Source organism: Gambusia affinis, linkage group LG19 (genome assembly GCF_019740435.1).
Source record: "Gambusia affinis linkage group LG19, SWU_Gaff_1.0, whole genome shotgun sequence".
Lineage (NCBI taxonomy): Eukaryota > Metazoa > Chordata > Actinopteri > Cyprinodontiformes > Poeciliidae > Gambusia > Gambusia affinis.
The window spans coordinates 6,675,933-6,701,100 of NC_057886.1; the positions used below are offsets into that span (position 1 = coordinate 6,675,933).

Genomic DNA, 25,168 nt, shown 5'->3' on the forward strand with positions numbered 1-25,168 from the left:
GTAAGCGGAAAAAAAAAAGAGAGGAAGAACGTGATCCGATTGGCTGAAAGTTTCGCGGACTTTGCTCTATGTGTTGAGGCTCTCTTTTGTGCTAGAACCGTAAAAACTGATCCCAGTTCAGGTCTGCAACAAATAGCGGCAGGACCCTCCATCACCTTCTTCTTCTTCACCACTTCCATCATCATCATCATCATCATCTGGTGAGTGCTTCATATTTTTAAAGTAACAAGAAAAACTCATGTTTTACTACAGCTCATGTGTATCTGAATAGACAGTGATATAATGTTTCTGCTGATGTTTAGTTGCTGCTGCCGCAGTGACATATGGCTGTTAGCAGGCAGCTGCTAGATCCACCGTGTTAAAAAAACAACAACAAAAATAAACAAGTTAGACGAGTATTTTTGCTTTCAATCACACAGAGCATATATTTTATTCTGCGTGTTTCCTTTGGGTTTTCTCAGTCAGATCGGGTTGTCATAATTAAAGCCTTGTGCTCGCTGTTCATCAGCTACAATACACTGCAGCTGTCATGTGCAAAGACTTAAGCTGTAGACGGCATAATATGCGTCAGCGGTGGCTTTAAGAAGAAATGTCTGTTTCCACGGTTGCTTCACTGATAATGTTTTGACAGATTCTGCAATGTCTGACAGTTCAAAGGTCAACTGATGAGCCCCGGGGGGTTGCAACAGTGTTGGATCTGGATTTTTGCTGCGCACACTCTCTCTTTCTCTCTCTCTCACTCTGCAGCTTTGTGTTGCAAATTGTATGTGATAGACCAACAAAAAGAAGCGCATAGTTTACAAGATGGTTATAAGTCTGTTACTAGGATTTTTGATAAAATCTGAAAAATTGTGATCTTAGTAGCACTTGGTATCAATATGAAAACAAGCTGTTCTGAGAAGGCAATAACTGGCAGCATGCGGACTAAGTGGTAAGAAACAGCTCAGTGATAAAGCAGTGGAAATGTTTACAACAGAGATAGGATCATAAAACAATGTCCCAAATTTTTTAAGTGAAATACGGTGACGGCAGTATCATGCTGTGGGGATGATTTTTGCTAAATACAGGGCAAAAACTTAGCAGAAAACCTGCAAGAGACTTGAGAGTGGCCTGGAGGTTCAACTCGACGCATCCAGGGATACAATGGAATGGTTTAGACGGAATCATAGCAATGGCCTAGTCAAAGTCCAGACCTAAATCCAAGTGAAACTCTGCTACAAAACCCTAATATTGACGCTCAGAGATGCCTCACTGTCCAATCTGACTGAGCTTGAACTATGGATACAACACTGTTTATCACTAAGAATCCCATTAAGATACATGGAAGTTTATGGCCAAAATAAAAAGAACATGAAACGAGATTTTACAAGACAGGAAAACTGACTCCTCATAACCCTCACTTTTATTATCTGCACTTGTATCTGCTTTTATGGATGCTTTTATGTTGTGGTTTTTTTTTATCTGTGTCTGCGATTCTTATCTCTTCTTTTTAGATTTCCACGTTGCAACGCCAACAAAGAAAAAAAACAAAAAACAAAACCCAACCATGTCTGTAACAAATGGTCACAGCGTGGGCAAAGGAACATGGGACTCCCACAGCAAGATGATGCTGGAGCCTCTGTCCGTCAACGACTCAGAGGTTTGAGCTCGTGCAAATACTCATTAATTAGGCAGGGCCGGCCTAAGGCAGATGCGAGTTAAGCGGCTGCTTAGGGCCCTCCATGCCAACAGGGGGCCTCAAGAGCAAGAACTAGCATGGTAGAAAAATATAGATATATTTTAAATAACATTGAATGTCGCAAACTAAATGCTATTACACATGGAAAAACAATTTCTGCTTTGTTTTGATAAATAATAATGATTAAACTCTTCCTGTTGATGGATGTTGGGGAAATAGAAGATATTAAATTGATTGCTTCCAATAGTTCAAATGAAATGGTACACTTAAATACCACTCTGTATTTCAAAACCCAAATAATTTTATTTTATGTTACTAGGTTAAAAGGCTAAAATTAGTAGTCATAATAGAACTGGTCTAATATATGCTAATTACAAAAGATGATAGTGATAGTTTTTCTGTTAAATCATGCTAAATCATCTGGTGTTGGTATGTGGGGATCAATCATGATCGATAAAATTTGCCTTTGACAAAAAAAATAAAATAAAAAATGACACCATATTCATGCTATCACTTATTTCAATTTGAATATTTGTATTTATTTGGGAGTATTTTATAAAAATGTGTTTTCACTTTGACATTATAGGCTTTCTTTATTGTTATTGTTCTAAATTTTAAAAAAGCCGGATTTCGTTGCTCATGATTTATATGGAGCTAAATTTGAGCAAAAAAAGTTTGTAAAAAAAAAAAAAAAAGAAAAGAAACTGAAACTGAAAAAAAGAATTTGAAGCTGACAACAAAAGTTCAAAAGTACTTTTCAGATTTAAGGTTTTCTTTTTCTTCTGGTAAAGCCCGAAAAAAAAAAAAAGAGCTAATTAGGGCCTCAAAAAGGCTTGGGCCGGCCCTGTTGCAGTTCACGCATTGTTATGTGGTAACAGTTTTGTGTTTCTTGTGTTTCAGGTGTTCTCCATCATAAAGAAGGAGAAGCACAGGCAGACGTACGGACTGGAGCTGATCGCTTCGGAGAACTTCGCCAGCAGAGCGGTTCTCGAAGCTCTCGGTTCCTGCATGAACAACAAGTACTCTGAGGGTTACCCCGGCCAGAGGTACTCGCCCTGATCCATTTTTGTTTACAGAATGATGTTATTTATGGTACCTGCTATGAGCATGATTCGTCACTTCAGGTACTATGGTGGAACTGAACATGTGGATGAGCTGGAAAGGCTTTGCCAGAAGAGGGCGCTGGAGGCCTTTGGTCTGAACTCTGAGAAGTGGGGAGTTAATGCTCAGCCATACTCAGGTGATAAATCTGCACCTTAACAGATGTAAACAGTATGTATGGAGCTTATAAAAGTATTCAGCCACTTGGAGGATTTACCCGCTTTCCTGCTTGTTCAAATCAAGCTATGGAGCTAAATTGAGTCCATAAAGTTTGTTCAATAGTAATAAAATAAGAACAGAAAAAAAAACTTAAATCTGAAAAGTAGTTCTGATCTTTTTGTTCAGTTTCAAATTCACTTTAATTTTTTATTTTAAAACAAACTTTTTTGGCCCAAATTTAGCTCCATATAAATCATAAGCAACAAAATTTGGCTTCTGTTTTTAAAAATTTTAAACAACAACAACAAAGGAACCCTTTAATGTCAAAGTGAAAACACATTTTTATAAAATACTGCCAAATAAATAAAAATACTCAACATGAAATAAGCAATCACATGAATATTTTGTCATTTTTTGTTCAAAAAAAAAAAAAGGCTAATTTTGTCGATCACGATAGATTTGTGAAAGCAACAAAAAGCTTGAAACATTTAGTGGTGTGGATACTTTTTACTGCATGGGCCATTTAAACTGTGATTCGTTTTTTTCTTTCCTCCTCGATATTACTGAAAATTGTGTTTATAAATGTAAATATAAACAGCATTTTCACTACGATTGTAGCTCGGAGCACGAACTAGCTAACGTACGTCTCAGGAACGCAGCGTATCATCAAACAGTCTATTTGTTCGAGTAATTGAGTTCAGGAAGGGAAACTCTTACATGGACTGATTGTATATAGAATGATATATTTTAGGTGTTTATTTATTTCTGCTGCTTTTGATCATCATGGCATGCAGAAAACCTAAAATTCAGTTTCTGAAATTTTTAGTCTGCTCTCTTTGTAGTGAATCTGTGTAATATTTCGCATTTAAATTTGAATTATTAATTTTAAATGCCTGACATAAACATGGCTTCTGTTGGTTTATCTCTTTGCTCTTCTCTTCGCATTGCTTCTCCGTTTCTCCACAAGGTTCCCCGGCCAACTTTGCGGTCTACGCCGCCGTGGTGGAGCCGCACGGCCGGATCATGGGCCTGGACCTTCCCGACGGCGGCCACCTCACTCACGGCTTCATGACCGAGAAGAAGAAAATCTCAGCGACGTCCATCTTCTTTGAATCCATGCCCTATAAGGTGCCTTTCCATATGTTCAGTTAGAGATCCAGCTTCCCAAAGCAATGAGTGATGTCCCTGATCAATAGGGAATTATCTGTAATAAATATGGAGAACACTTATTTTAAACTTAGGTTGTTTAGTGACATCATTTATTTTAATTGCTTTGTTGTGATGCGTTTAATTTATATTTTATGTTCTTTTGAATTACTTACATGAATATAAACTGTGTGCCTACTTGGACTTGCCGTATGTAGCTCTATAAATGTGAATCAGATTAAACTAATTGTAGGTTGAATTAGCTAATGTTATTTCCTATTTAAGGAATGTGTATCTTTAGTTTATGTGTTTTTTTTGTGGTCGTTTTCAGGTGAACCCAGAGACCGGCTACATTGATTATGACAAACTGCAGGAAAACGCCCGGCTGTTCCACCCAAAGCTCATCATCGCAGGTTCAATAATATAGTAATAATAATAATTCATAATAATTATTATTTATTTTTATTTAAAAAATTACATTTCTGCTTTCTTTAGGAACAAGCTGCTATTCCCGTAACCTTGACTACGGCCGCTTGAAGCAGATCGCCAGCGAGAACGGCGCCTATCTGATGGGGGACATGGCTCACATCAGTGGGCTGGTGGCAGCCGGGGTCGTGCCCTCGCCCTTTGATCACTGTGACATCGTCACGACAACCACTCACAAAACTCTCCGCGGCTGCCGCGCCGGGCTTATCTTCTATCGGAAAGGTAGACTCTTCCACAAAGCCCGCATACGTGAGAGGACCCTTTGAATTTTCCTCTGCCCGGTTTGCAAAGTTTCTCTGATCAACTCCGCCGTCCGTCCACCAGGAGTGCGGAGTGTGGACGCCAAAGGGAAAGAGACGCTGTACAACTTGGAGCCTTTGATCAACCAGGCCGTGTTTCCAGGGCTGCAGGGAGGGCCTCACAACCACGCTATTGCAGGTACAATTATTATTATTACTTTTATGAAGCCTTCATTTTGACATCTACAGTTAGGCCTGTCACAATAATACATTTTACTGGATGATAAATTGTCTTAACTTATATATTACCGTAATAATGGCAAAAAAAAAGAGGGAGTTCGCCCTCTCAAAGACCAATAAACGGTAACTTTAAAGTCAACGTACAATAGAACTGGAAGACATTTTAAAGATCCAAAATAAAACACCCTCCCATCCATCCATTTTCTTGGAATCGGTGTCACTGAGGTAAACGTCCGTCCCTGGCAGGTGTCACCGTGGCTCTGAAACAAGCCTTGACTCCAGAGTTCAAGGCTTACCAGCTGCAGGTTCTTGCTAATTGCAAAGCTCTGTCCAGTTCCCTCATGGACCTCGGCTACAAGATTGTCACCGGTAGGCGTCGCACACCGCGATTTCTACTGCAACACTGACTACTGTGGCGGATTTAATGTGATGCCAGTCAGAAGTTTGTCTTTGCTGCTTCCTGTGCAGGCGGTTCTGACAACCATTTAATCCTGCTGGACCTTCGCAACAAAGGAACGGACGGAGGACGAGCTGAGAAGGTCTTGGAGGCCTGCGCCGTCGCCTGCAACAAGAACACCTGTCCAGGTCAGTGCAGTTTAAACTGGTGGAATAGTTAAAGGGTCAGTATTTAGCCAAATCCTTTTTGAACTTCACCTCATGTTATGATGTTACTCCCCCATCAAAAACATACCTGAGTGTTGCCTTGATTCTTTTTACTAATGTTTGTAAAATCCTCTGGTCTCCCGTGGCAACCATTTAGCTGTGCAAAACAACCTGGTGAACCTAGCCCCGCCTTCAAGGTGCAGCTCCTCCTCAGAGCTGCCTTTTCCAAGTTTCCGAGCGTCCACGACTCCCCCACTCAGCTCCTTCAGACTAGCCAGCAGCAATCAGCAGACACCTGGTTGAGCTCTGCGTCAGCTGAGCTCATTATACGAACTACTTCTCAATGAAACCCTGGTTAAAAAAAAAACAAAAAAAAAAAACACTACGGAGGCGGAGCCATGTTGTGATGACTTTCTGAAGGCGAAGCTTCAGAAAGAGCAGCAGTTTTTAAAGAGACAGAGGCCCAATTTCAATGCCTTAAATTACAAAGTCAAATTTCTTTTAAGTCATACAACTTCTGAAGTGAAAATATAGTTAGTTGATTGTGCTCCAAAATGACACCATTTGCCTGAAATGAAAACACATAATGTTGGCCCTTTAAATTGGTTAAGTTCATATTCTGTTTCTTGGGGTCATTTTGGTTATTATCTGACCTTCATGTTCTTCGTAGGCGATAAGAGTGCTCTGCGTCCAAGCGGTCTGAGGTTTGGCTCTCCGGCTCTGACCTCCAGAGGAATGGTAGAGGAAGACTTCAAGAAGGTGGCCCACTTCATTCATAGAGGTAATGTGAACTAAAATTTTTCCTTTTATTATTATTATTATTATTATTATTATTATTATTATTATTATTATTATTATTATTATTATTATTATTATTATTATTATTTTAATTACCAAGAGACAGAGAGGTCTGCCATAGCGAATATTTTCAAAAGTAAAATATTTCTCCCTGCAGGTATTGAGCTGACTTTGGAAGTGCAGAGAAGTCTGGACCCTAAGGCCACCCTGAAGGAGTTCGTCCAGGCGTTGGCTCAGGGAGAGAAGTTCCAGCAGCGGGTGTCAGAGGTCAGGGCGGAGGTGGAGGCCTTCGCCGGGCAGTTCCCCATGCCGGGCCTTCCTGAACTGTAGAGCGGAAAGCTTCCCTCTCCTTTCTGCTCCAATCATCAAGACGACTTCAACATGTTCCCACGAATCCAAACCGTTCCCTTTTCTCAACGGGGGAGAAACATTTCACTTCTTATTTGCCGTTGTGACGAAGCTTTGCTGTTTGAAATGTGATTGTTTCTCAGAGGTGAAACGAATGAACGTTAATGTTGTCATTCGGTGTTTGACAAATTGCTCCAGCTCGCATCACTGATTTGGATCCATACGTTGCTAATTTAGATGTAAATGATTCTATTGTGCAACTTAATAAATAGGTCAATAGTGCTGCATTCAATTAAGTTAAATCACAACTGAATAAAAGAAGAGTGACTGTGTGTGTCTGTTTCTGAATTGTAAATGTAATTTGTTCTGACTTTAAAATAAAGCAAATTTCTATAACGAGAATGGGTTAGACGTAATGAATTAAACAACATATTAAAAGAAAAATTACATTCAAAAGTGGTGAAATGTGTGTATTATTGCAAAGCATTACTGCTAACTGCAAAGCTCTGTCCAGTTCCCTCGTGGACCTCGGCTACAAGATCGTCACTGATGGGCGTCGCACACATATTGGGCTAATTAGAAACATCCAGGCAGAAATTATTTATTTATTATTTATTTATTTTTTTTACAGCAATGGGAAATGCTTTTTCTGCTGTTTGTTGCTTCCTGTGCAGGCAGTTCTGACAATCATCTAATCCTGATGGACTTGCACAATAAAGAAACGGATGGAGGACGAGCTGAGAAGGTCTTGCGCGATTTCTTGCAACAAGAACACCTGTCTAGGTATTCTGTAAACGACTATATATTACTCTTTAAGTAACATGGGCAGAGGCAAAACTGAGAGCAACCACCTCTACCGTAATCTATCACATATTGATACTCAAAGGCAATTTGGAGAGATTAATAAACCTATTGCGGAAACCATTTTTTTAGTCTTTGTGTATTGTTTTATAACGTTTCCAAAACAAAAAGAGAGAGAGAAAAAAAAAACGCAATGCAGAAAATATATAAGCAAAACAAAAAAAGAGACAAAACTAGTACAGAAATAGATAATATTTAAATTCCTGTCAATGGAAAGACTGAACATGTGTAGGTAGAATTAGAAGCTTGTTATACATTCACTTTTTTTGTTTAAATACACCATCATCAAAATTAATGCAGCCACATTTTTCAAATATATTTTTTAAAACATAAACAAAAAAACCCAATCATAATCAAACCTTATTGTATTTCTTTTTCAGAAAATGATTTTTCTAAATTTTTTGTTTTTATTTAAAGAATGAACACGGTTTCAACTCCTCACAACAATTATTCCACACCTGATTCTCTCTAATTTGTTTAGGTTTGTATCCTCCCTCCTCTCCTATTTCTGGTTTGCAGTTTTGCAGTCAAGTATCCAAAGGTGTCCAGTTGAAGTAGCATAAGCTAAATTACCGGTTCCTGTAATGATCCTATTATAATACTATTTTAATATGATAATGTCCTTTGAAAGGGTATTACATAAGATTGGTCCTGTACAATCTGGTTCATAAGAGGAATATATAAGAGGGCAGTAGGAAAAGCCAGGAACTGCTAAGTTATTTACATGTTGTTAATGTAAACAAAAGATCAATAAAAAAAAAAACAATAAAAATCTATCTTTAAATTGGTCTGGAGAAATTGATGTTTGCAAACTGCACCAAAAAGATCATTGCATACATAAAACATTAAAAGTGATTTTTCTCTTTATTTCCTCCATAGTTGCTACTAGTTCTTTGCTTCCAAGTCGTCTGAAGTTTGGCTCTCCAGCTCTGTTCTCCAGAGGTTAGGTAGAGGAAGACTTCCAAAAAAGTGGCATGTTTTATCCACAGAGGTAAGCTTCTGTAGTGAAACGGAGAACTTTACCGCTTCAAGCGTTATTTAAGTATAAGGTTCGCCGTACTTTCTCCCTGCAGGTATTGAGCTGACTTTGGAAGTGCAGAGAAGTCTGGACCCTAAAGCCACCCTGAAGGAGTTCGTCCAGGCGTTGGCTCAGGGAGAGAAGTTCCAGCAGCGGGTGTCAGAGGTCAGGGCGGAGGTGGAGGCCTTCGCCGGGCAGTTTCCCATGCCGGGCCTTCCTGAACTGTAGACACTCAGGCACGGTCACTGCTCAAATCCAGACACTCGATTATGTCTTTAAAACTGGTGGTGGCCATTTTTTTCCCCTTTGTTGTTTTGCACAGATGAAGGTTCGGTTATTGGCCTTATGTGGATAAATAATCATGTCGGGGATGAAGCAGTGAGGGAATCCACAACCAAAATGGGAGCTGATTGACTGATATTCCCATTCACCAGTTGTTGTCTTTACATGTTGTTTTGTACCAGTTTCAATTTATGACTGATTTTTATTTCAGGTCCAAAAATATATATATATAAAAAAGAATTTCAGAAATAAACCAATATTGTTGCAATCTTTACATAAAAAAATAAAACAAGTGTTAATTTTTTTATATGAAAACATATTTAGGTACTTATGTTGCAAGTGTTTGATTTAAATAAATTTGAATTGTTGGGGAAAAAAAATTAAAATAACGATTTCACTTATTGCCCTGCGACAGACTGGCGACCTGTCCAGGGTGTACCCCGCCTCTCGCCCGGAACGTAGCTGGAGATTGGCACCAGCAACCCTCCCGACCCCATTAGGGAAGAAGGGTGTAAAGAAAATGGATGGATGGATGGATGGATTTCACTTATTCTTTTAACTTCAAGTCAGAAGACGTTAGCTAAAAAAATATGTCAAATTTATCAGAATTGTAGCTTATTTATGTGCTGGTGATTTTCTATAATAGAAAGATCTTAAGCTAAAAGAAAAGGTTAAGAGAAATATGTAAATAGTCTATGTATTTACATACTTTATCTTGGGTCAACATTTAAAATTGTGAAAACTTCGGTAATATATTTTATTGTTTTCACTGTTGTAAAATACTTTTTGAAAACATCGATAATCTACCAGAAATGAAAACCTCTCGTGAAGGATGCTCTGTGGTCTATTAGTAACAACTCGTGCATCGATTAGTGCTGTCTGCTTCTGGTGCGCGCGCCTCCTCACACGGAGTGAGAAGCCGTCCGATAATAAAAACATTAACAGCTACGAGCCATGTTAGTGTTTCCAGGCTGTTTTTGATACACCGAAGCTACAAACCAAAACAACGTCGATGGTTTGCGGTCGTTATTCGCTCGTCGGTTAGCCTAGCTAACCCTTTTAGCTGCCAGAGACTGGTTAGCTACTAGCTAACAGGGTTCGGTTGCAGGTTAGCTTAACGGAAAACTAACCGTACAGTTGTTTGAGTTTGAAAGCTGCAAACTGACGCAGACATGCAGGAGTTACTGGCCAACGTGGATCACATCAAGTTCGACCTGGAGTTTGCTGTGGAGCAGCAGCTCGGAGCGCAGCCTCTACCTTTCCCTGGCATGGATAGTAAGTGCCGCTGTGCTAACCGCCGCTAGCCGCTGTGTGTGAACCACTGGAGGAGCTAGCAGACACTAAACTTCAGTGGACGCGCATGTTCTCTTTAGCTTTCTATTAACCGTGTGATGATATGTGTCTGCTTTCAGAGTCCGGGTCAGCTGTGTGTGAGTTCTTCATGAGGGGAGCTTGTATGAAAGGTAAAGAAACCACAATTTCGGCAGGTATTGTGTTCGCAGCTCAGACCTCTGTTCAGAAATCTAATCTCAGCAGCTCTTATCTTTTAACAGCTGTTGTGTTAAGTGTTCTAGATTGAAAATCCTTCTCGGATCATTTATAAAATATAGTAGAAACTTAATAAAGAGTAAAAATACTGTACAGTGAAGGCAACATTTGAACATAGATACAGCATAGTTTATATGGAAAGGTGAACTTCACTCCAACGGAATGTGCAACGGATTTGGTTCATTTAAAATGTACAAAATGTGCATGTCAAATTTAAACATCAAAAAGACAGACGTAACATTTACTGTCAGTAAAGTTGCACAGATGCCACAGATGTATAAAAAAAAATTACTAAAATGGACTAAGAGTTTTGTAAATATGCCTGCAGGGGGAAAAAAAAGCAAACAATTTTATTGTTCTGAGGATAATACTATAGACTTATTAGTTGAACAGTTAGGGTTGAAATAATTTTTTTCCAATCGTTTCTGCGTGATGAGTTGTAATCCCTCGGGTTGCATTTTGCAGGCGGGATGTGTCCGTTCCGCCACATCAGCGGAGAGAAGACGGTGGTGTGTAAACACTGGCTCAGAGGCCTGTGCAAGAAGGGAGACCAGTGCGAGTTTCTTCACGAGTACGACATGACCAAGATGCCTGAATGCTACTTCTACTCGAAATTCGGTTGGTTCTCGCTCGCGTTTCGAATTGTACTTGACCCGTGGTTGTCGGTCACCAAACGTCTGATGCCAGTGAGTGCGTTTCAACCCTCAGGAGAATGTAGCAACAAGGAGTGTCCCTTCCTGCACATTGACCCAGAGTCAAAGATCAAAGACTGTCCGTGGTACGACCGAGGATTCTGTAAACACGGTGAGGTCCAGTTGTCCCTTGGAGAACTTTTGGTACTTTTCACAACCATCCATCCATTTTCTTACACCCTAGTGGGCTCTGGAGGGGTGCTGGTGCCTGTACCTTTCACATTGCAACCACAAATGTTAGTGTGTTTTATTGTGTTTATGAGTGATAGACCTACGCAAAATCTCACACAATTACGAAAGAGACGTGAAACGAAAGCTGGAGAGATTCCCAGCTCCGGTGTGATAGTTTGTTGACAGGACAGCTATTAGTTAGGGTGGGAGATCCGCCGCCTACAGTGGACTGATTTAAATCAAAACAGAGTTCAGATCTTAAATCCTGTTGAGAGTCTTGTGGTAAGACTTGGAAAACTAGTTTTAGTTTGTGGCTGCATCCTGACTAAATGTGTAAATGCGCTTGAGATGCGAAGATGTTTGCAGAGTGCCCAGAAATCTTGAGGTTATTTTATAGATTCCTCCTCTAAATTTGTGAGACTCTTTCCTGCCTCAGGTCCCGACTGCAGACACAGACACACACGGCGGGTAATCTGTGTGAACTACCTGGTGGGCTTCTGTCCTGAAGGGAAAGCCTGTAAATTTATGCAGTAAGTCCACCACTTTATTACAGTTTTACAGCTATCACATGTTTTTTTTCTTTTCTTTTAAGTAAAGATTACATTTCATTGGAAAAAGTGTGTTTTTGTTTTGGATACATAATTTTCAAATCTGACTGTTTTATACATTTAAAAGGTAACGTGTGTATTTTTCCTAACAGTCCTCGGTTTGAGCTGCCAATGGGAACGTCCGAACAGCCTCCTCTGCCACAACAAGCACAAATTCAGACCAAGGTAACGTGACGCATGCATGAATACACACTCGCTTGTTGGAAAGCCCGGAGTAAAACAGCTGGGCTAATATCTAGCTTTAAATTGCAGACACCTGACTCTTTGTGGCTTCACTAAGCCCGTCTGACTCTTGCTTCACCTCGTTTGTTCGCTGCTGCTGCTGCCGCCGTTGTTCATTTGCCGGAGTTCCTTTCTTGTTGCAGGCTGCGTCTGTCAACCGCTCCTCGCTCTCTCTCATCCAGCTGACCAACACCAGTCCCATCCAGCGGCCGCAGAACAACATCAACTCTGGAGTTCAGCAGAATCACATGTCCGTCAACAGAGGGCCTCGGCCTCTGGACCAGGTCACCTGCTATAAGGTGAGGCGTCACCTTGAATCTCCCTGTGGCGAAAAATGGAATTAGGATAACTCATACTGTCATGTGTGAATAACTGATTCAGGGACTAGGATTAACCTTTTGGGTTTTTATAATAAAACGTGAATGTTTAAAGGTTTGTCCGCATATGAAGAGTTTTATGCCTTTTCCCAACTCTTGGGAAATACGAATTTTGAATATTTAAAGTAGGGCTGAAACAATTAATCAATTAAATGATCGTTATAATTAAAGAATATGTAAATGAAAGATCAAAACCAATAACTAAGAAAAGAAACCAACATTTTGCTATCGAATTATTAATCCAAAAACAGATGAGTAGACAGTATTTCTTTAGCAGCAGATGGATCCTTTGCAACAAATGAACCGAACACTAGATGAATGCTCTTACTGCATTTATGGCAGTAAAATGTTTTTTCTTATTTAAAAAAAAACAAAACAAAAAAAACCCAGAATTGAGTTATTTGCATCCTTAACACGTTTCTAAAAGGCTCAAGTGGTTGAATGAGAAATCTGCAGAATGTGCCAGTTTATTTTGTTTTGTTTTTTTAAACGTCAAAATGATTAATTACTAAAAAAAATGGTTAGTTGCAGCCCTGATTTAATTTAATCACTGAACCTTTTGTCTTGTTTGTCGGCAGTGTGGAGAGAAGGGCCACTATGCCAACAAATGTAATAAGGGTCACCTTGCCTTCCTGAGCGGACAGTAGCCTTCAGCCTCCAGGGTTTAAATCCAGCATGGACACCAGGTGCCCCGGACGTCACAGCGGCTGAAGGCAGGGCGCCTCTGAGACCGCCGGCTTCTCCACACGGAGGTGGAACCAGCCACAAGGAGAAACGGGCAGCGTGAACGCAAAACTAAATTACTCCCGTTTACTGCCACATGGAGAAAACCACCAACGAATGAGTTAAGGACATAAACAGATTTATGTTGCAGAAAAGAAAAGGGCTGATGTACAACATTGAGTTTTTTTTTTGTTTGTTTTTTTTACACTTTGCCGGACAAACAACTTTGTAAAACGGAGGAATTAAACAAATGAAGACAGTCCTGTTAACAGCATCTATACGAGCGCATTACCATCACTTTATTACTGTACATCTCAGGCCACATGACTGCACCAGCATTCTGCTGCCCTAACGTCTGACTGCAGAGTAACAAACAGCGGCCTCGGACCGAGCCTCGGCGGTACGGATCAGCCGGGGTGCTTTTTGTTCTCAGCCGCCCGCTGCAGTCTGGATTTATTGTCTGTACCAAATAAATGGCGTTTTTTTTTTTTGTCAAACCGCGAGGTGTTGCTGCACAAAAACCAACGCTCTCGCACGTTTATACACTTTTTTTATTGGTCACAACAGTCACATATTACTAACAGAATATAGCTGAGCATATAAAGAGCGAGGGGAGATGCTGGTCGGACCCCTGACGGTGTGATGGCTGCTGAAGGCGCTCAGTGGTACTTCCTCCAGCGGTCGTGCTCTGTTGGAAAACGAATGAAAGAAAGCAAAAATGTTAGTAAATATTGGCATGTCGATGTATGAGGAATGTACAAGTTGCATTTTTTCTTACTGAGGTGCTCGTAATCCCACACGTAGCTGAGGACCACGTATCCAAACACAAACATGGCGACACCACCAATGCCTCCCTTCTTTACATTGATGTACTTGTTGTAGTACCTGTCATAGCCTGGAAAAGGACAATTGAAAGTTAACTTTTTTTTTTTTTTTTTTTTTAAGAATAGGGTTGATAGAGTTAACCATTGATTGCAATGTTTGGTAGGCGGAGGCCAAGCATTCAATCTGCCTTCCAAAAACACATTTGGCCAATTGGATGGATTACTAGGGAAGCTGGAATACCATTTATGAATATTGTAATGAAAATCTGTTATGATTAACCCACATTTCCCTGACAATTTTCATCCTTTTTCCAAACTACAATCAGCAGGTCAGTCACTAAAATTCTATATACATCCAAGTCAGGGCATCTGGTGCAGTGTAAGATTGTAAGAGGTCACATGCGTTACCATGGCTGCCAACAGGCTTTACTAGTACCCCCATCAGACTAAGCATTGCTTATCCATTGAAGTATTTTTAGAATGTTTGCATTTTTTTAAAGACTTTATTGTTGGTGTTCAGGTGATAATCTTTCAATAACACCATTATCGAGTGATGTGTTCAAATTTCCTGTCAACTTTACAACCTGTTCTAAGACGGGCCACCGGATGAATGACTGCCACGGCGCCCTAACCACCGGGCTTAGCAAGTTTTCTGGGGGAAACCTTACATTACAGTGTTTACGTGCAAAATGTACATGCGTGACATTTGAAATGTGCAAAATGTTTCATCTGAGCAGCTTTTTGCAACCGTTATATTGCAAATACGGGTATTACAAGGCTGAGTGTGATTCAGTGCGTTGCACATCTTTACGTGGTCGGAGTAAAAAGTGATAAATATGGGTCAAAATTTATATAAATATGTTTTTTAAAGATGTTTTGCATGACCAGCGGTAACGCAACGTTAAAAGTATGAATGCAAAATCACTGCACCGTTGCTTATGACCCCCCTAGACCAGATAAGAACTGGTACCGTGCAAAAAGTCAGACTAATTTCCTGAACTAAACATTTCGTTTTTGATGAAAATGGAGACGGATTCCTACAGATGAATGGGTGATACGGAGTCTGCTCCAGGCTAGCTCACCTCCGAGGACCCCTCCGACGAGTCCGTTCGGGCTCCAGTTTCGACCTGCGAGCCATCTTGGCAACTCTCCCAGCTTCACATCCATCAGACGCTTCTCGGCAACTGGAACTGATCAGAAGAGCGGACATGGCAACAAAGTAAGAGACGGCAGTAGTACTCAACCATTTTACTTTTCATAAAGTAAAATGACATCCACATCCAAAACGTTAGCTTAGATTCAGTTTAGCTAACCTAAAAAGACCTTTCTATACAACAAAACCGCGGTTAAAAGTGCGTCATCCCAACGGAAAGTAATTTTCTTTGTGTTTCGTGACTATAAAGGCTGTCAGTTCATAGAAGTTGATATTTTAAATGGAGCTGCAGCTGACGCGCAAAGTCCTTGACGTGAGTCAAAGGATTCAGTGCGGCCTTCAGTCCGAAACCCTCACACAGCGGAATAAATCACCACCGAAACGAGAAATTAACCTAAACAGCAACTGAAACAGTTGATATGTACACACACAACAAAGCATATAAAATATATTAAATAACGGTTAATACAGCAGAGGACACGCAAAGCTACCTGGTCTGTCCGCCATCTTGACCGGTGCAGGAGGCGTTGCAGCGGGGAATGATGGGAATAAAAGTAGGAGATGCATTGTGGGACATGGAGTCATAATTTGAGCCCATTTGAGTTCCCCATAAGCTACTGCGAACAATGATTTGTGTGTTTTTGATCGTGGAATATGACGTACTGTCATAAAATAAAATAAATATCGGAAGGCTGCTGAAAAGATGATGACTGTAAACAACAAAAATATATCTAAGATACAGTAGCTAAAGCTTATATTAATTGATTAAAATGATTTTTATTCTCAGGCAAAGCAAACACACACAGCAAAAAGTCCAGTGTTAATTTAACTCCCACAGATTTGATTTTAACACTTTTTCAGTGTTTATATAGTCCACTCTCTTTCTGAGTTAAATTAACACTTTCAAAATAGTTAAAATTTTAACACTTTATCAGAGTTACTTATTTAACTCACAAAACAGGGTTCATTTAACACTGTGGGATATAATGGATAACACTGATCCAAGAACAAAAATGTACCACTTTGTTAGTGTTGATTTAACACTTTCAAGTGTTATTATTCCAAAAAAAGTTACTTTATGATTAATTATAATAATTATTAAGAAAAAAAAATTGACACAAGTAAATCAATTTTGAACACTTTATTTTTGCAGCTGTGTTTCCAACATTTTAAATTGTGGTACAATGAACAAACATTCATTAGAAACGCCATAAGAGTTTTGAATATCAAAAGTCTTATGAAATTTAAGTTCAGGGATTTTTACTAAATGCCTTTCTTCACTTTGAACAATCCTGAAAGCATGATGATGATCATCAAATGTTTCTGTGAATAGCGGTTTAGATAACAAAGGAAAGGTATTGTCAACTAAAAGTACATCACTTATCTGACAAAATACTGGCATCTCATCTTGAATTGTGCTGCAAACAGCAAGTCCTTATCTGCATTCAGCATCCTCAACTCTAACCCAGTTGGTTGAAAAAACATCTCCTGATGAAATCATTTGAAGCATTTCTTTGTTGACCACATCTTCATCTTTAAGTGAAATGTTCTGATGCCCAACATCAAGGAGGAATGGCTGCAGACCCCGTTGACCCTGGAGATGCTCCTCTAAACTGCAGCATGACTAAAATTAAAAAGATATACACCAAACATAAGAAACAAAACATACAGCTTTATAATACATGTTACATAAAAAAAACAATTTAAGTATGCCCAGACATCTTCAAAGCTATCATTCAAACATCTGTATTTATGCATGTCTATAAAAGGAAATAGACAAATAATTTTGCATATTTTAAATTTCAATTACCTTATGAAAGACAACAAGTCTCTCAACTGCATCACTTGCACTGATTTTTGGAGACTTCTGTCCGCCTGGTTGCGGTTGAAGGAGATGTAAGAGAAGTAACAGCGACGCCATTTCTTGGTCATAGCCTGAAGACAAATTTATAAATGTTTTCAGATATGATATCAGAACTTTATGAGTACTCTGAACAGTCAACTATTTTCAGATATATCTAGGTACTTACTAGATGTGTTAGAGAGGTCATCGCTTTGAAGACTTTCCACTGACTGCACCAAACTTCTCAACTCAGGTGTAGAAGTTAAACGCTTAGCCTCCTTGATGACATTTGGTTTGAAGATCACATCCCACTTCTGCAGCAGTCTGGATGAGGTTTCTTCACTGAACAGAAGACTGAAGTCTTGATCAATCTTTAATAACATGTAGAAATCAAACCATTATAACAAGGTAAAAATCCACATTTAAAGACTTTAACAACTCACTTGAACACTTACCAATCCTTTTGTGTCCAGGAACCTCTGGAACGTTGTCAGAATATCATTTTTTTCCACTGGGTTCTTTAATAAGCTTGTGATGGTGCTCAAAAGTCTCTCTCATCTTCTAAAAGATCACAGACCTGTCTTTGGTGTGGTTAAGCAGAGATATGGCCTCCTGACAGGCATTCCCATCAAGTTGTTTTTCAGCAATCACAGTTCTCTGTATATTTGGGGCTCCAGATGAAGTGTAATTGGTGCTACTTAGTGGCACAAGAGATCCTCTTTGAATCTTCCTTAGGACCGTTTTAAGACGCCATGAAATGTATCCAGTGCTGCTTGCTGCATCATAAAAGTGCTCCTAAAAAAAAAAAAGAACAAAAATTAATTGCAAAATCACAGTTTGGAGTCACAAAATAAAGAGCATGTTTGATTGTAGAAAAAAACAACAACAAAAAAACATTACATAGCCTTTTTTGGTGTATGGATCCTTGAGGGATGGGAAGAGCGTCACTATTCCAAAGGCATACTTCTCTCTGATTGCTTTAGTGGGGAGGTGCCAAACAGCAGATTTTAAATTGGTGATTAAACATTTTTTTCAATTATTATACATAAATTAAACATTGTAAAAACAAACATACCCATGTTTATCAATCATGTCAGCCACCAGTATGTTCACCATTTGTCTTCTTGTGGCATCAGTTAAGGTTTCTGTAGTTTCATACTCCTGCAGAATTTCTTCACCACCAGACTTGCTTTGTAGGACACCTTCAGCCAGCTATAAGATGAAGAAAAACAACAGGAAATATGCAATATGCAGATTACCAAAATATGACAAAACATGTCTGGGCATACAAAACAGAATTTAGAGACAGTCAAAAATATTGTTACATTCTTAGCAGACACTGAGTTATTAGCATTCTCAGTTTTTGCTTCTTGTGGTATCTCATCCATTAGTATTGTTGATGTTGATGCATTTGAGTTGAAGCTCGAGTCAGAGTCAGAAGCAGATGACCATTCTGAGTACTCTGAAGAGAGACAATAGACATCAGTGACATTCTTTGGTAAAATCTGTATAACAGTTGACTTAATTTGCTTTGATATCTCACCATCAGAGCAGAAAACTGTCAGTACCACATTGCCTTGTCTAAGGAGGTCACTGAATATTTCTTCGTCAACTTCAGTATCTGTTGCATCTTTGTATGTCACTTTGCCATCAGGTGGCAGGCAAAATCGTTCAATGACTGAAAAAACAAGGCAAGATTTAGAGCCTAATTCTGTAATTAGATGGATTTTTTAAACTAACAGTTACTTGATACTGATCATGTGATTAGTATGAAACATATTAATGAAAATACAATGGATTACTTTTTACTTACCACAAATGTGTACAATATGTGTTAAATAGACATATATTGAAAAGAATAATGCCCATGCCACAGAGATGTTTAATAAATAAACAAGCCTTTCTCATGAAAACTGATTGAAGTCAAACAGCCCTTCGACCTCCTCCAACTTCACGTACTTTTGCAAGTCACCATACTTTACATGGATCAGCATTTTATTTAAGCATGGGATAAACCTAGACAAAGCAAAATAAAGTATAGGTCAAACGTTCACCTCGCTGTAAAGTTCCTGGCTATTTGTGGCGCGTGACTTCGGCTCGTTGATGTTCCACGGAAGCTAATAGTCGTTACCTCTTACATTCACAAGGTCAAAATTATCATTTTAAACGGCAAAACAAAATAGAAGTATATTTTTCGAGCATATGGTCGGACAAAATATGTTTTGTAAGAATTACCATGATAATAATATCAGGTGTAAGTGCTACTAGCTACCAGGTGGGCTACTAGCTAACACGTTGTGTAAAATTGTTGCAAAATGGACATATTCAGCTGCCTTTCAATTATGTTGTAATTAGTTGAAAAAGTCAAATCACTCACTCTGTCAATGTAATAGTGCTGGACAAAAGATTTAGTAAGTTGGACACTTACCGTGTAGAATAGGAGATGAACAAAATGGAGCCGAGTTCAGATTGAAATCAAACGAAAACTGTGAAGCGGAGGGGAGGAGCTTATTTTCCTCCCAGCAGAGTTGATTCAACACCAACGCAATCAACTCTGCGAAATAACTCCAACACTGGGCATCATTTAAATCGCTAAATGTTAAAAAAACACTTAATGAGTTAAAATTAACTCTGACACGTCTAACCCTGAAATTTTAACTCTCTACTTTTTGCTGTGCAAGTGAACAAGTATAAAATCTCCCAAATCCGTCTGAGACAAAGAAGTTTAATCAAATAAATGGGTAAATAAAAAGACATACATTTTGAGCCTGCAGCTTTCTACAGCAATAGGTAGAGGAGAAACAAAGAAAATTCAGCTTACAGCACTTTCATTGTAAAAAGACCTGGAAAAGCTTCTGTTATAGACATTTTCCCCTGCCTGTTCGGTAGCTTGCGCAAAAAAAAAAAAATTATAAAACAGATAAAAGTACCCTAAATAGGATACATTATCAACATATTTGCCGTTTCCTCTCAAGTCCACACCTATAGAAGCAGTCTTACACAAACGGTGTCAAAATATGTTTTTGAAATTTGCCAGAAATAAATTAACCACATTATATCAGCATTTTAGAAGTAAGAACGTAGATAATAAGTCCATGTTATTTATGTCCTCTTTATTCCGAGATGCAGCCAGTTACACATAAGAGCGAGAATATAATTTCATTGAAATAAGTTGGAAATGTATTTTTTTTATATTAGTAGGCTACTATTATTGGGGCCTGCCATGCAAAGCAATGCCAGGAACCTATTACTCTACACCCAATAAGGTGTCTCTTTATTATTCTTTAGTTCTTCTTCCGTGACCGTTAATAGAGCTGAAATGGTAGAATGAACCCCTATAAAATTGGTATCAAAACGTGCGGCTTGATTGGAGCTATTACTTCTGGTGGGATTCTGAGTAAATATGAATAAGCAAAAAACAACCCCCATAAAACCATCTCCATTAGTGTGTATTGCGCCATGAGGGCGATTTTTAAATCGCTCTCACGGCCACAAATATCGTCCTATTCGTATGAAACTCGGTCACGACATTGATAGGCATGTCTGCTCCGGGAAAATCTGTTCGATTTTTTTCTTCGATGTACGGTTTTCTGTCAATGTGCTTCAGAGTAAAGTCATGCATTTTCATTTAAACACAGCAGTGTAAACACACATTTGGATGAGTCACTTGAGCACTGACCATTAATTACCACAGCAACGGCCCCCAGGTATCAGAGACTGACAGATACTGCGTCTGAAGCATAACTCGTGATTGGTTGAAAGAGAAGGAGGAGGGAGGATATTGGAAGAGCGTGTTCATCTACAGAAGTCGGGAGAGAACTTCTGTAGCTGTCCTCTGTTCAATGTTTTCCCATGGGATTTAAACTCATTGTTTTTTCTAACAGGCCTGCAACGTTTTCACACTCTCCAGGAGTTGGTGAGTAGCGAACTGAAGATTTAATATAAAGCTTACTGAAAATGCTGCTTAGGACTACAAATACGCATTACTGTATTTCTAAGGTGGAGAATCAGTGGAAACAGAGGAGGAGCTGCAATTTAGAACTACTTGTGTTTTGAGCGTTATTGTACTGATTTAACCCAATCACTGTTATACATGGCATTAGTTTGGACCTTTGTAATGAAGATTAACAAAAATTTCAAAATGAAAGACTTGACAATTTTTACATCATGTAATTGCTGGTTTTGGCTTTATTTGACTGGTTTATCCACAGCACTGTTACACATTGAATTAGTGTGGCCATTAAAATAAAGCTTACTGAAAATTTCAAAATAAAAGCCTCAGTATCGTCCTCAAGTTAGTGCACTGCTGCAGGTGGTGCAATAATATTATTCTGAATTATCTTTTTTTCTCAGGTTAGGGAACTGCCTAGCAAAACAAGGCAGTTCATTAGCATTAGCCTTTTAGCTTAAATAAGCTATTACCTATATTTCTGATTTATTAGCCATGTTTAGTATGCTGAATGGAGTAAGTAAAGTACAGACAACACGCTAGTGATGCCTGACATGCTACTGACAGCATTCACGCTAACATTAGCATTTTGGCTATTTTTAGCAGATACATTCACTTTATCATCCTGAATGGTGCAAGTCCATGTTAGTGAAGATGCTTGTGACTTTCCACACACTATTGACTACTATTTAGCAAAGCTTAGGCAGTTTGTTAGCATTAGCTTGTTAGCCTAAATAACCTATAACCTATTTTCTTACTTATTAGCCATGTTTAGTGGACTGAATGGAGTAAGTTATTCATGGACAGTTAGCGATGCCCCTAATGCTACTGACAACATTTAGGCTTATGTCAGCATTTTGGCTAATGTAAGCCAAAATGCTAATGTGCATTTTAGCATACGCTAGAATTTAGCTAAATTGATAAAGATAAAGCTAAATTTAGCTAACCTTAGGTTTAGCAAATATTAGCTAAATGCAATTTAGCTAATCTTAGCATTAGCAAATATTAGCTAAATGCAATTTAGCTAATATTTGCTAAATGCAATTTAGCTAATTGCTAAAATAAGCATTTAGCAAAAATTTGCTAATGCAAAATTTAGCTAAAATTAGCATTAACAAAAATGAGCTAAATGCTAATTTAGCTAATTAGCAATTAGCATTTCGGTTAATATCAGCCAAAATGCGAAATGTCTTGGCTAATGCTAACGTTTAGCCAAAACATTAGCATTTTGGCTAATTTTACCTCATACGCTCATTTTAACAAGCTGAATGGCGCAAGTCCGTGTCAGTCGACGTTCTCGTGATTCTCCTCATGCCGTCGATCGCGCTGCAGCTTTCTATGGCGGCGACGCTAACTTTTATTGTCGGAACGCTGGGTCCAGATCAACGGGGGACTTTGGCAAGCCCCATTTAAATTTCTTAAGAAATTTTCTAGTTTTTATACTATTTTACCTCTTTTAAAAAGAACTTGCGTTTAACTTCCTCCCGTTTCTTCTGTGGCAGGTTCTTCTCATTCTGGAGGAATTTGGCTCTCTTACCGGGACGTATCTCAATCTTTGCATGACAATATCGCTTATGGAAGTCAAGAAAGAGAATAAAACTATTTCCTGATATTAAGTCTGAGTAGTAAGACAAGTGTTATACTATCAATTATATGGCTTCCAACCTCAAAATCATGTTGAGTTTTTTGAAAAACACCATCAAGCTCTCTGCAAAATGGAGGAAGAGGAAGTTTAGCTATGAAATTATATTCACCTTTCTTTTTTTGTTTTGGTGGTCAATTTAAAGTTAGTACAATTGCTTTATGGTCTGTTAAGGTGTTGGCATAATTTCTGTTTGGCAATGCTCTGATTGTCCAAGACCTGCAGCCACGAATCAGATGAGACCACAAAAAAAGTCAGTCATCCAACTGCAGCCTGGGAACTTGTTGTCAAGAGCACATATGACATCATGTTCAACCCTTATGATTGAACATGATGTCACGGATAATTAATGACGAGCACAGAAGTCCAGAACACCACTAGGGTTTAAATCGTCCCTTCATCCTTCCATCCCTTCATCCTTTCATCCCCTTCTAACATGACAAACAATCATGCACAAACACTCACACACACCGACCTAAGGAGAATTTAGAGAGACCAATTAACCTGACACTCATGTTTTTGGACTGTGGGGGGAAGCCGGAGCACCCGGAGAGAACCCACACCTGCACAGGGAGAACATGCAAACTCCATGCAGAAAAAAGGTCTTGAATTGAACCCAGAACCTTCTTTCTGCAAGGCAACAGTTCTACCAACTGTGCCACTGTGCATCATGCCTTCTTTTCTAAATCTTTAAACTTATATCTTTGTGTTGTGGTCTGTGCTGGTGAATTGAAGTCAATATGTTAACTTATGTTCAGGAGGAGGGTCACATCCAGACCACACCTCTAATTATATGGATTTATCTAATTTCATCCCTTCGTCCCATCCATTTATTTTCTTACACCTTTATCCCATTGAGATCTGTGCTGGTGCCCATCTCCAGTGGTCAATGGGCGAGAGGCTGTGTACACCCTGGACAGGTCGCCAGTCCATCACAGAGACAAACAATCATATCCACACAAACACAGAGACCTAAGGAGAATTTAGAGAGACCAATTAACCTAACATGTTTTTGGACTGTGGGGGGAAGCCGGAGCACCCGGAGAGAACCCACACCTGCACAGGGAGAACATGCAAACTCCATGCAGAAAAAAGGCCTGGAATTGAACCCAGAACCTTCTTTCTGCAAGGCAACAGTTCTACCAACTGCGCCACTGTGCATCATGCCTTCTTTTCTAAATCTTTAAGCTTATATCTTTGTGTTGTGGTCTGTGCTGGTGAATTGAAGTCAATATGTTAACTTAAGATCAGGAGGAGGGTCACATCCAGACCACACCTCTAATTTTCCAATCAGTTCTTGGCTCACTCTTTCCAAATCTTCATCCATCATTATTTTGAGAAGACTCATGGTTTTGACCCATAACATGAACAGTGTAACACATTTTCTTCCTTCTGTCTCTTCCATTTTTCTGGTTTTCTCAAACCCAGAGCATGGCGAAACTTTTTCACTAACGACTTCTTCACTGGCGGGGGAGCCTTTGCATCTGCTATCTCCTGATCCTTCTTTTTTAGCTCCTCTGAGATCTGGCGATTTTGTGCAATTTGCCGTTCAAATTCAGCAGTCAATGCATCCAGTTCTTCTTTATACTTTACTTCGTTTAAGAAGAGCTTCCGTTTCACCTCGTCCAGCTCCTTTTGCAGCAGGTTCTTCTCAGCGTGGAGGAATTTTGCCCTCTTCCCGTTCCTTATCTCAACCTCGGCATGTCGATATCTTTCATCTCTATGTTCCTGCTCCATCGTTTGTATTTCCTCCCTAAGGGCTAAAATATCAACTTCGTATTTTTGGACCATTTCCAGAGTCGCATCTTTGACTTGGTCCAGCTCTTTCTTGATGCATCTCTCTGCCTCTTTGGAAGCATCTTGCGTTGCAGCCATTTTTTGATGAAGCGTTTCATTCTCCATCTGTAATTCTGCATATAGCAGTTTGTTAATGTTCGCCATCTCATCGTGAGCTTCTTTGTCATCTTTCAGCTCCCGCTCCAGTGAACATATCCGTGTTTTAAGTGTTAAAACATCTGTCTTGAATTTTTTGGTCAATTCCATGTTTTCCTCTTTCATTTGGTCCACTTCTTTCTGGAGAGAAGTCTCTTTCTCTCTGCTGGCGTTTTGCAGAGATGACAATCGTCCATGAAGTGCCTCATTTTCCGATTCCAAATCTGAATATAGCATCTGGTTGATTTTCAAGACTTTAGCATGAGCTTCTTCATTGTCACTCAGCTTCATCTGCAATGACTGCACCTTTTGACCAAGGGCTTTAACAGAAGTATCATGGTTCGATAGTAAGTCTTGGTAGGAATTGGTCATCTTTTTCAGCTCTTCTGTCAGATGCCTCTCCTTCTCTTCAGACGTCTTCCTCAGCAGTGACATGGCCTTCTTCATTTCTGTTGTCTGAGCTGGATTTTGACCTTTAAGGATCTGAAAAAAACTCTTGTTTGTCTTTGTTTTTTCTACCTCCAG

General features: G+C 39.3%; 4 protein-coding genes across 5 annotated transcripts; 2 read left to right on the top strand and 2 right to left on the bottom strand.

Moving 5' to 3' along the window:
• Positions 1–27: 27 nt before the first annotated feature.
• Positions 28–7,197, top strand: shmt1 (serine hydroxymethyltransferase 1 (soluble)). The gene is made up of 12 exons (XM_044100689.1): positions 28–200; positions 1,494–1,639; positions 2,579–2,724; positions 2,803–2,918; positions 3,906–4,066; positions 4,416–4,497; positions 4,580–4,792; positions 4,895–5,008; positions 5,296–5,418; positions 5,518–5,634; positions 6,323–6,433; positions 6,608–7,197. Exons 2-12 carry the CDS (start codon positions 1,547–1,549, stop codon positions 6,778–6,780), a joined length of 1,449 nt encoding a protein of 482 aa, XP_043956624.1. The 5' UTR covers positions 28–200; positions 1,494–1,546; the 3' UTR covers positions 6,781–7,197.
• A 2,608-nt stretch (positions 7,198–9,805) lies between these two features.
• cpsf4 (cleavage and polyadenylation specific factor 4) lies at positions 9,806–13,574 on the top strand. Of its 2 annotated transcripts, none has more exons than XM_044100694.1 (8): positions 9,806–10,234; positions 10,372–10,422; positions 10,973–11,125; positions 11,216–11,311; positions 11,807–11,900; positions 12,071–12,143; positions 12,344–12,499; positions 13,156–13,574. In XM_044100694.1, exons 1-8 carry the CDS (start codon positions 10,132–10,134, stop codon positions 13,222–13,224), a joined length of 795 nt encoding a protein of 264 aa, XP_043956629.1. In that variant the 5' UTR covers positions 9,806–10,131; the 3' UTR covers positions 13,225–13,574. The 2 variants fall into 2 exon arrangements, with proteins under 2 accessions (XP_043956629.1, XP_043956628.1); XM_044100693.1 differs by having other exon boundaries at positions 9,823–10,234; positions 10,372–10,446.
• Positions 13,575–13,833: 259 nt separating this feature from the next.
• On the bottom strand, positions 13,834–15,872 carry atp5mf (ATP synthase membrane subunit f). Its single transcript, XM_044100695.1, has 4 exons — positions 15,769–15,872; positions 15,207–15,314; positions 14,079–14,195; positions 13,834–13,988 (listed from the first exon to the last, which is right to left on the bottom strand). The coding sequence occupies exons 1-4, from the start codon at positions 15,860–15,862 to the stop codon at positions 13,960–13,962; spliced, it is 348 nt and encodes a 115-aa protein (XP_043956630.1). The 5' UTR covers positions 15,863–15,872; the 3' UTR covers positions 13,834–13,959.
• A 234-nt stretch (positions 15,873–16,106) lies between these two features.
• LOC122822210 lies at positions 16,107–18,477 on the bottom strand. The gene is made up of 6 exons (XM_044100696.1): positions 18,446–18,477; positions 18,196–18,332; positions 18,021–18,114; positions 17,308–17,491; positions 17,088–17,212; positions 16,107–16,901 (listed from the first exon to the last, which is right to left on the bottom strand). Exons 2-6 carry the CDS (start codon positions 18,234–18,236, stop codon positions 16,713–16,715), a joined length of 633 nt encoding a protein of 210 aa, XP_043956631.1. The 5' UTR covers positions 18,237–18,332; positions 18,446–18,477; the 3' UTR covers positions 16,107–16,712.
• Between the last annotated feature and the right edge of the window lie 6,691 nt (positions 18,478–25,168).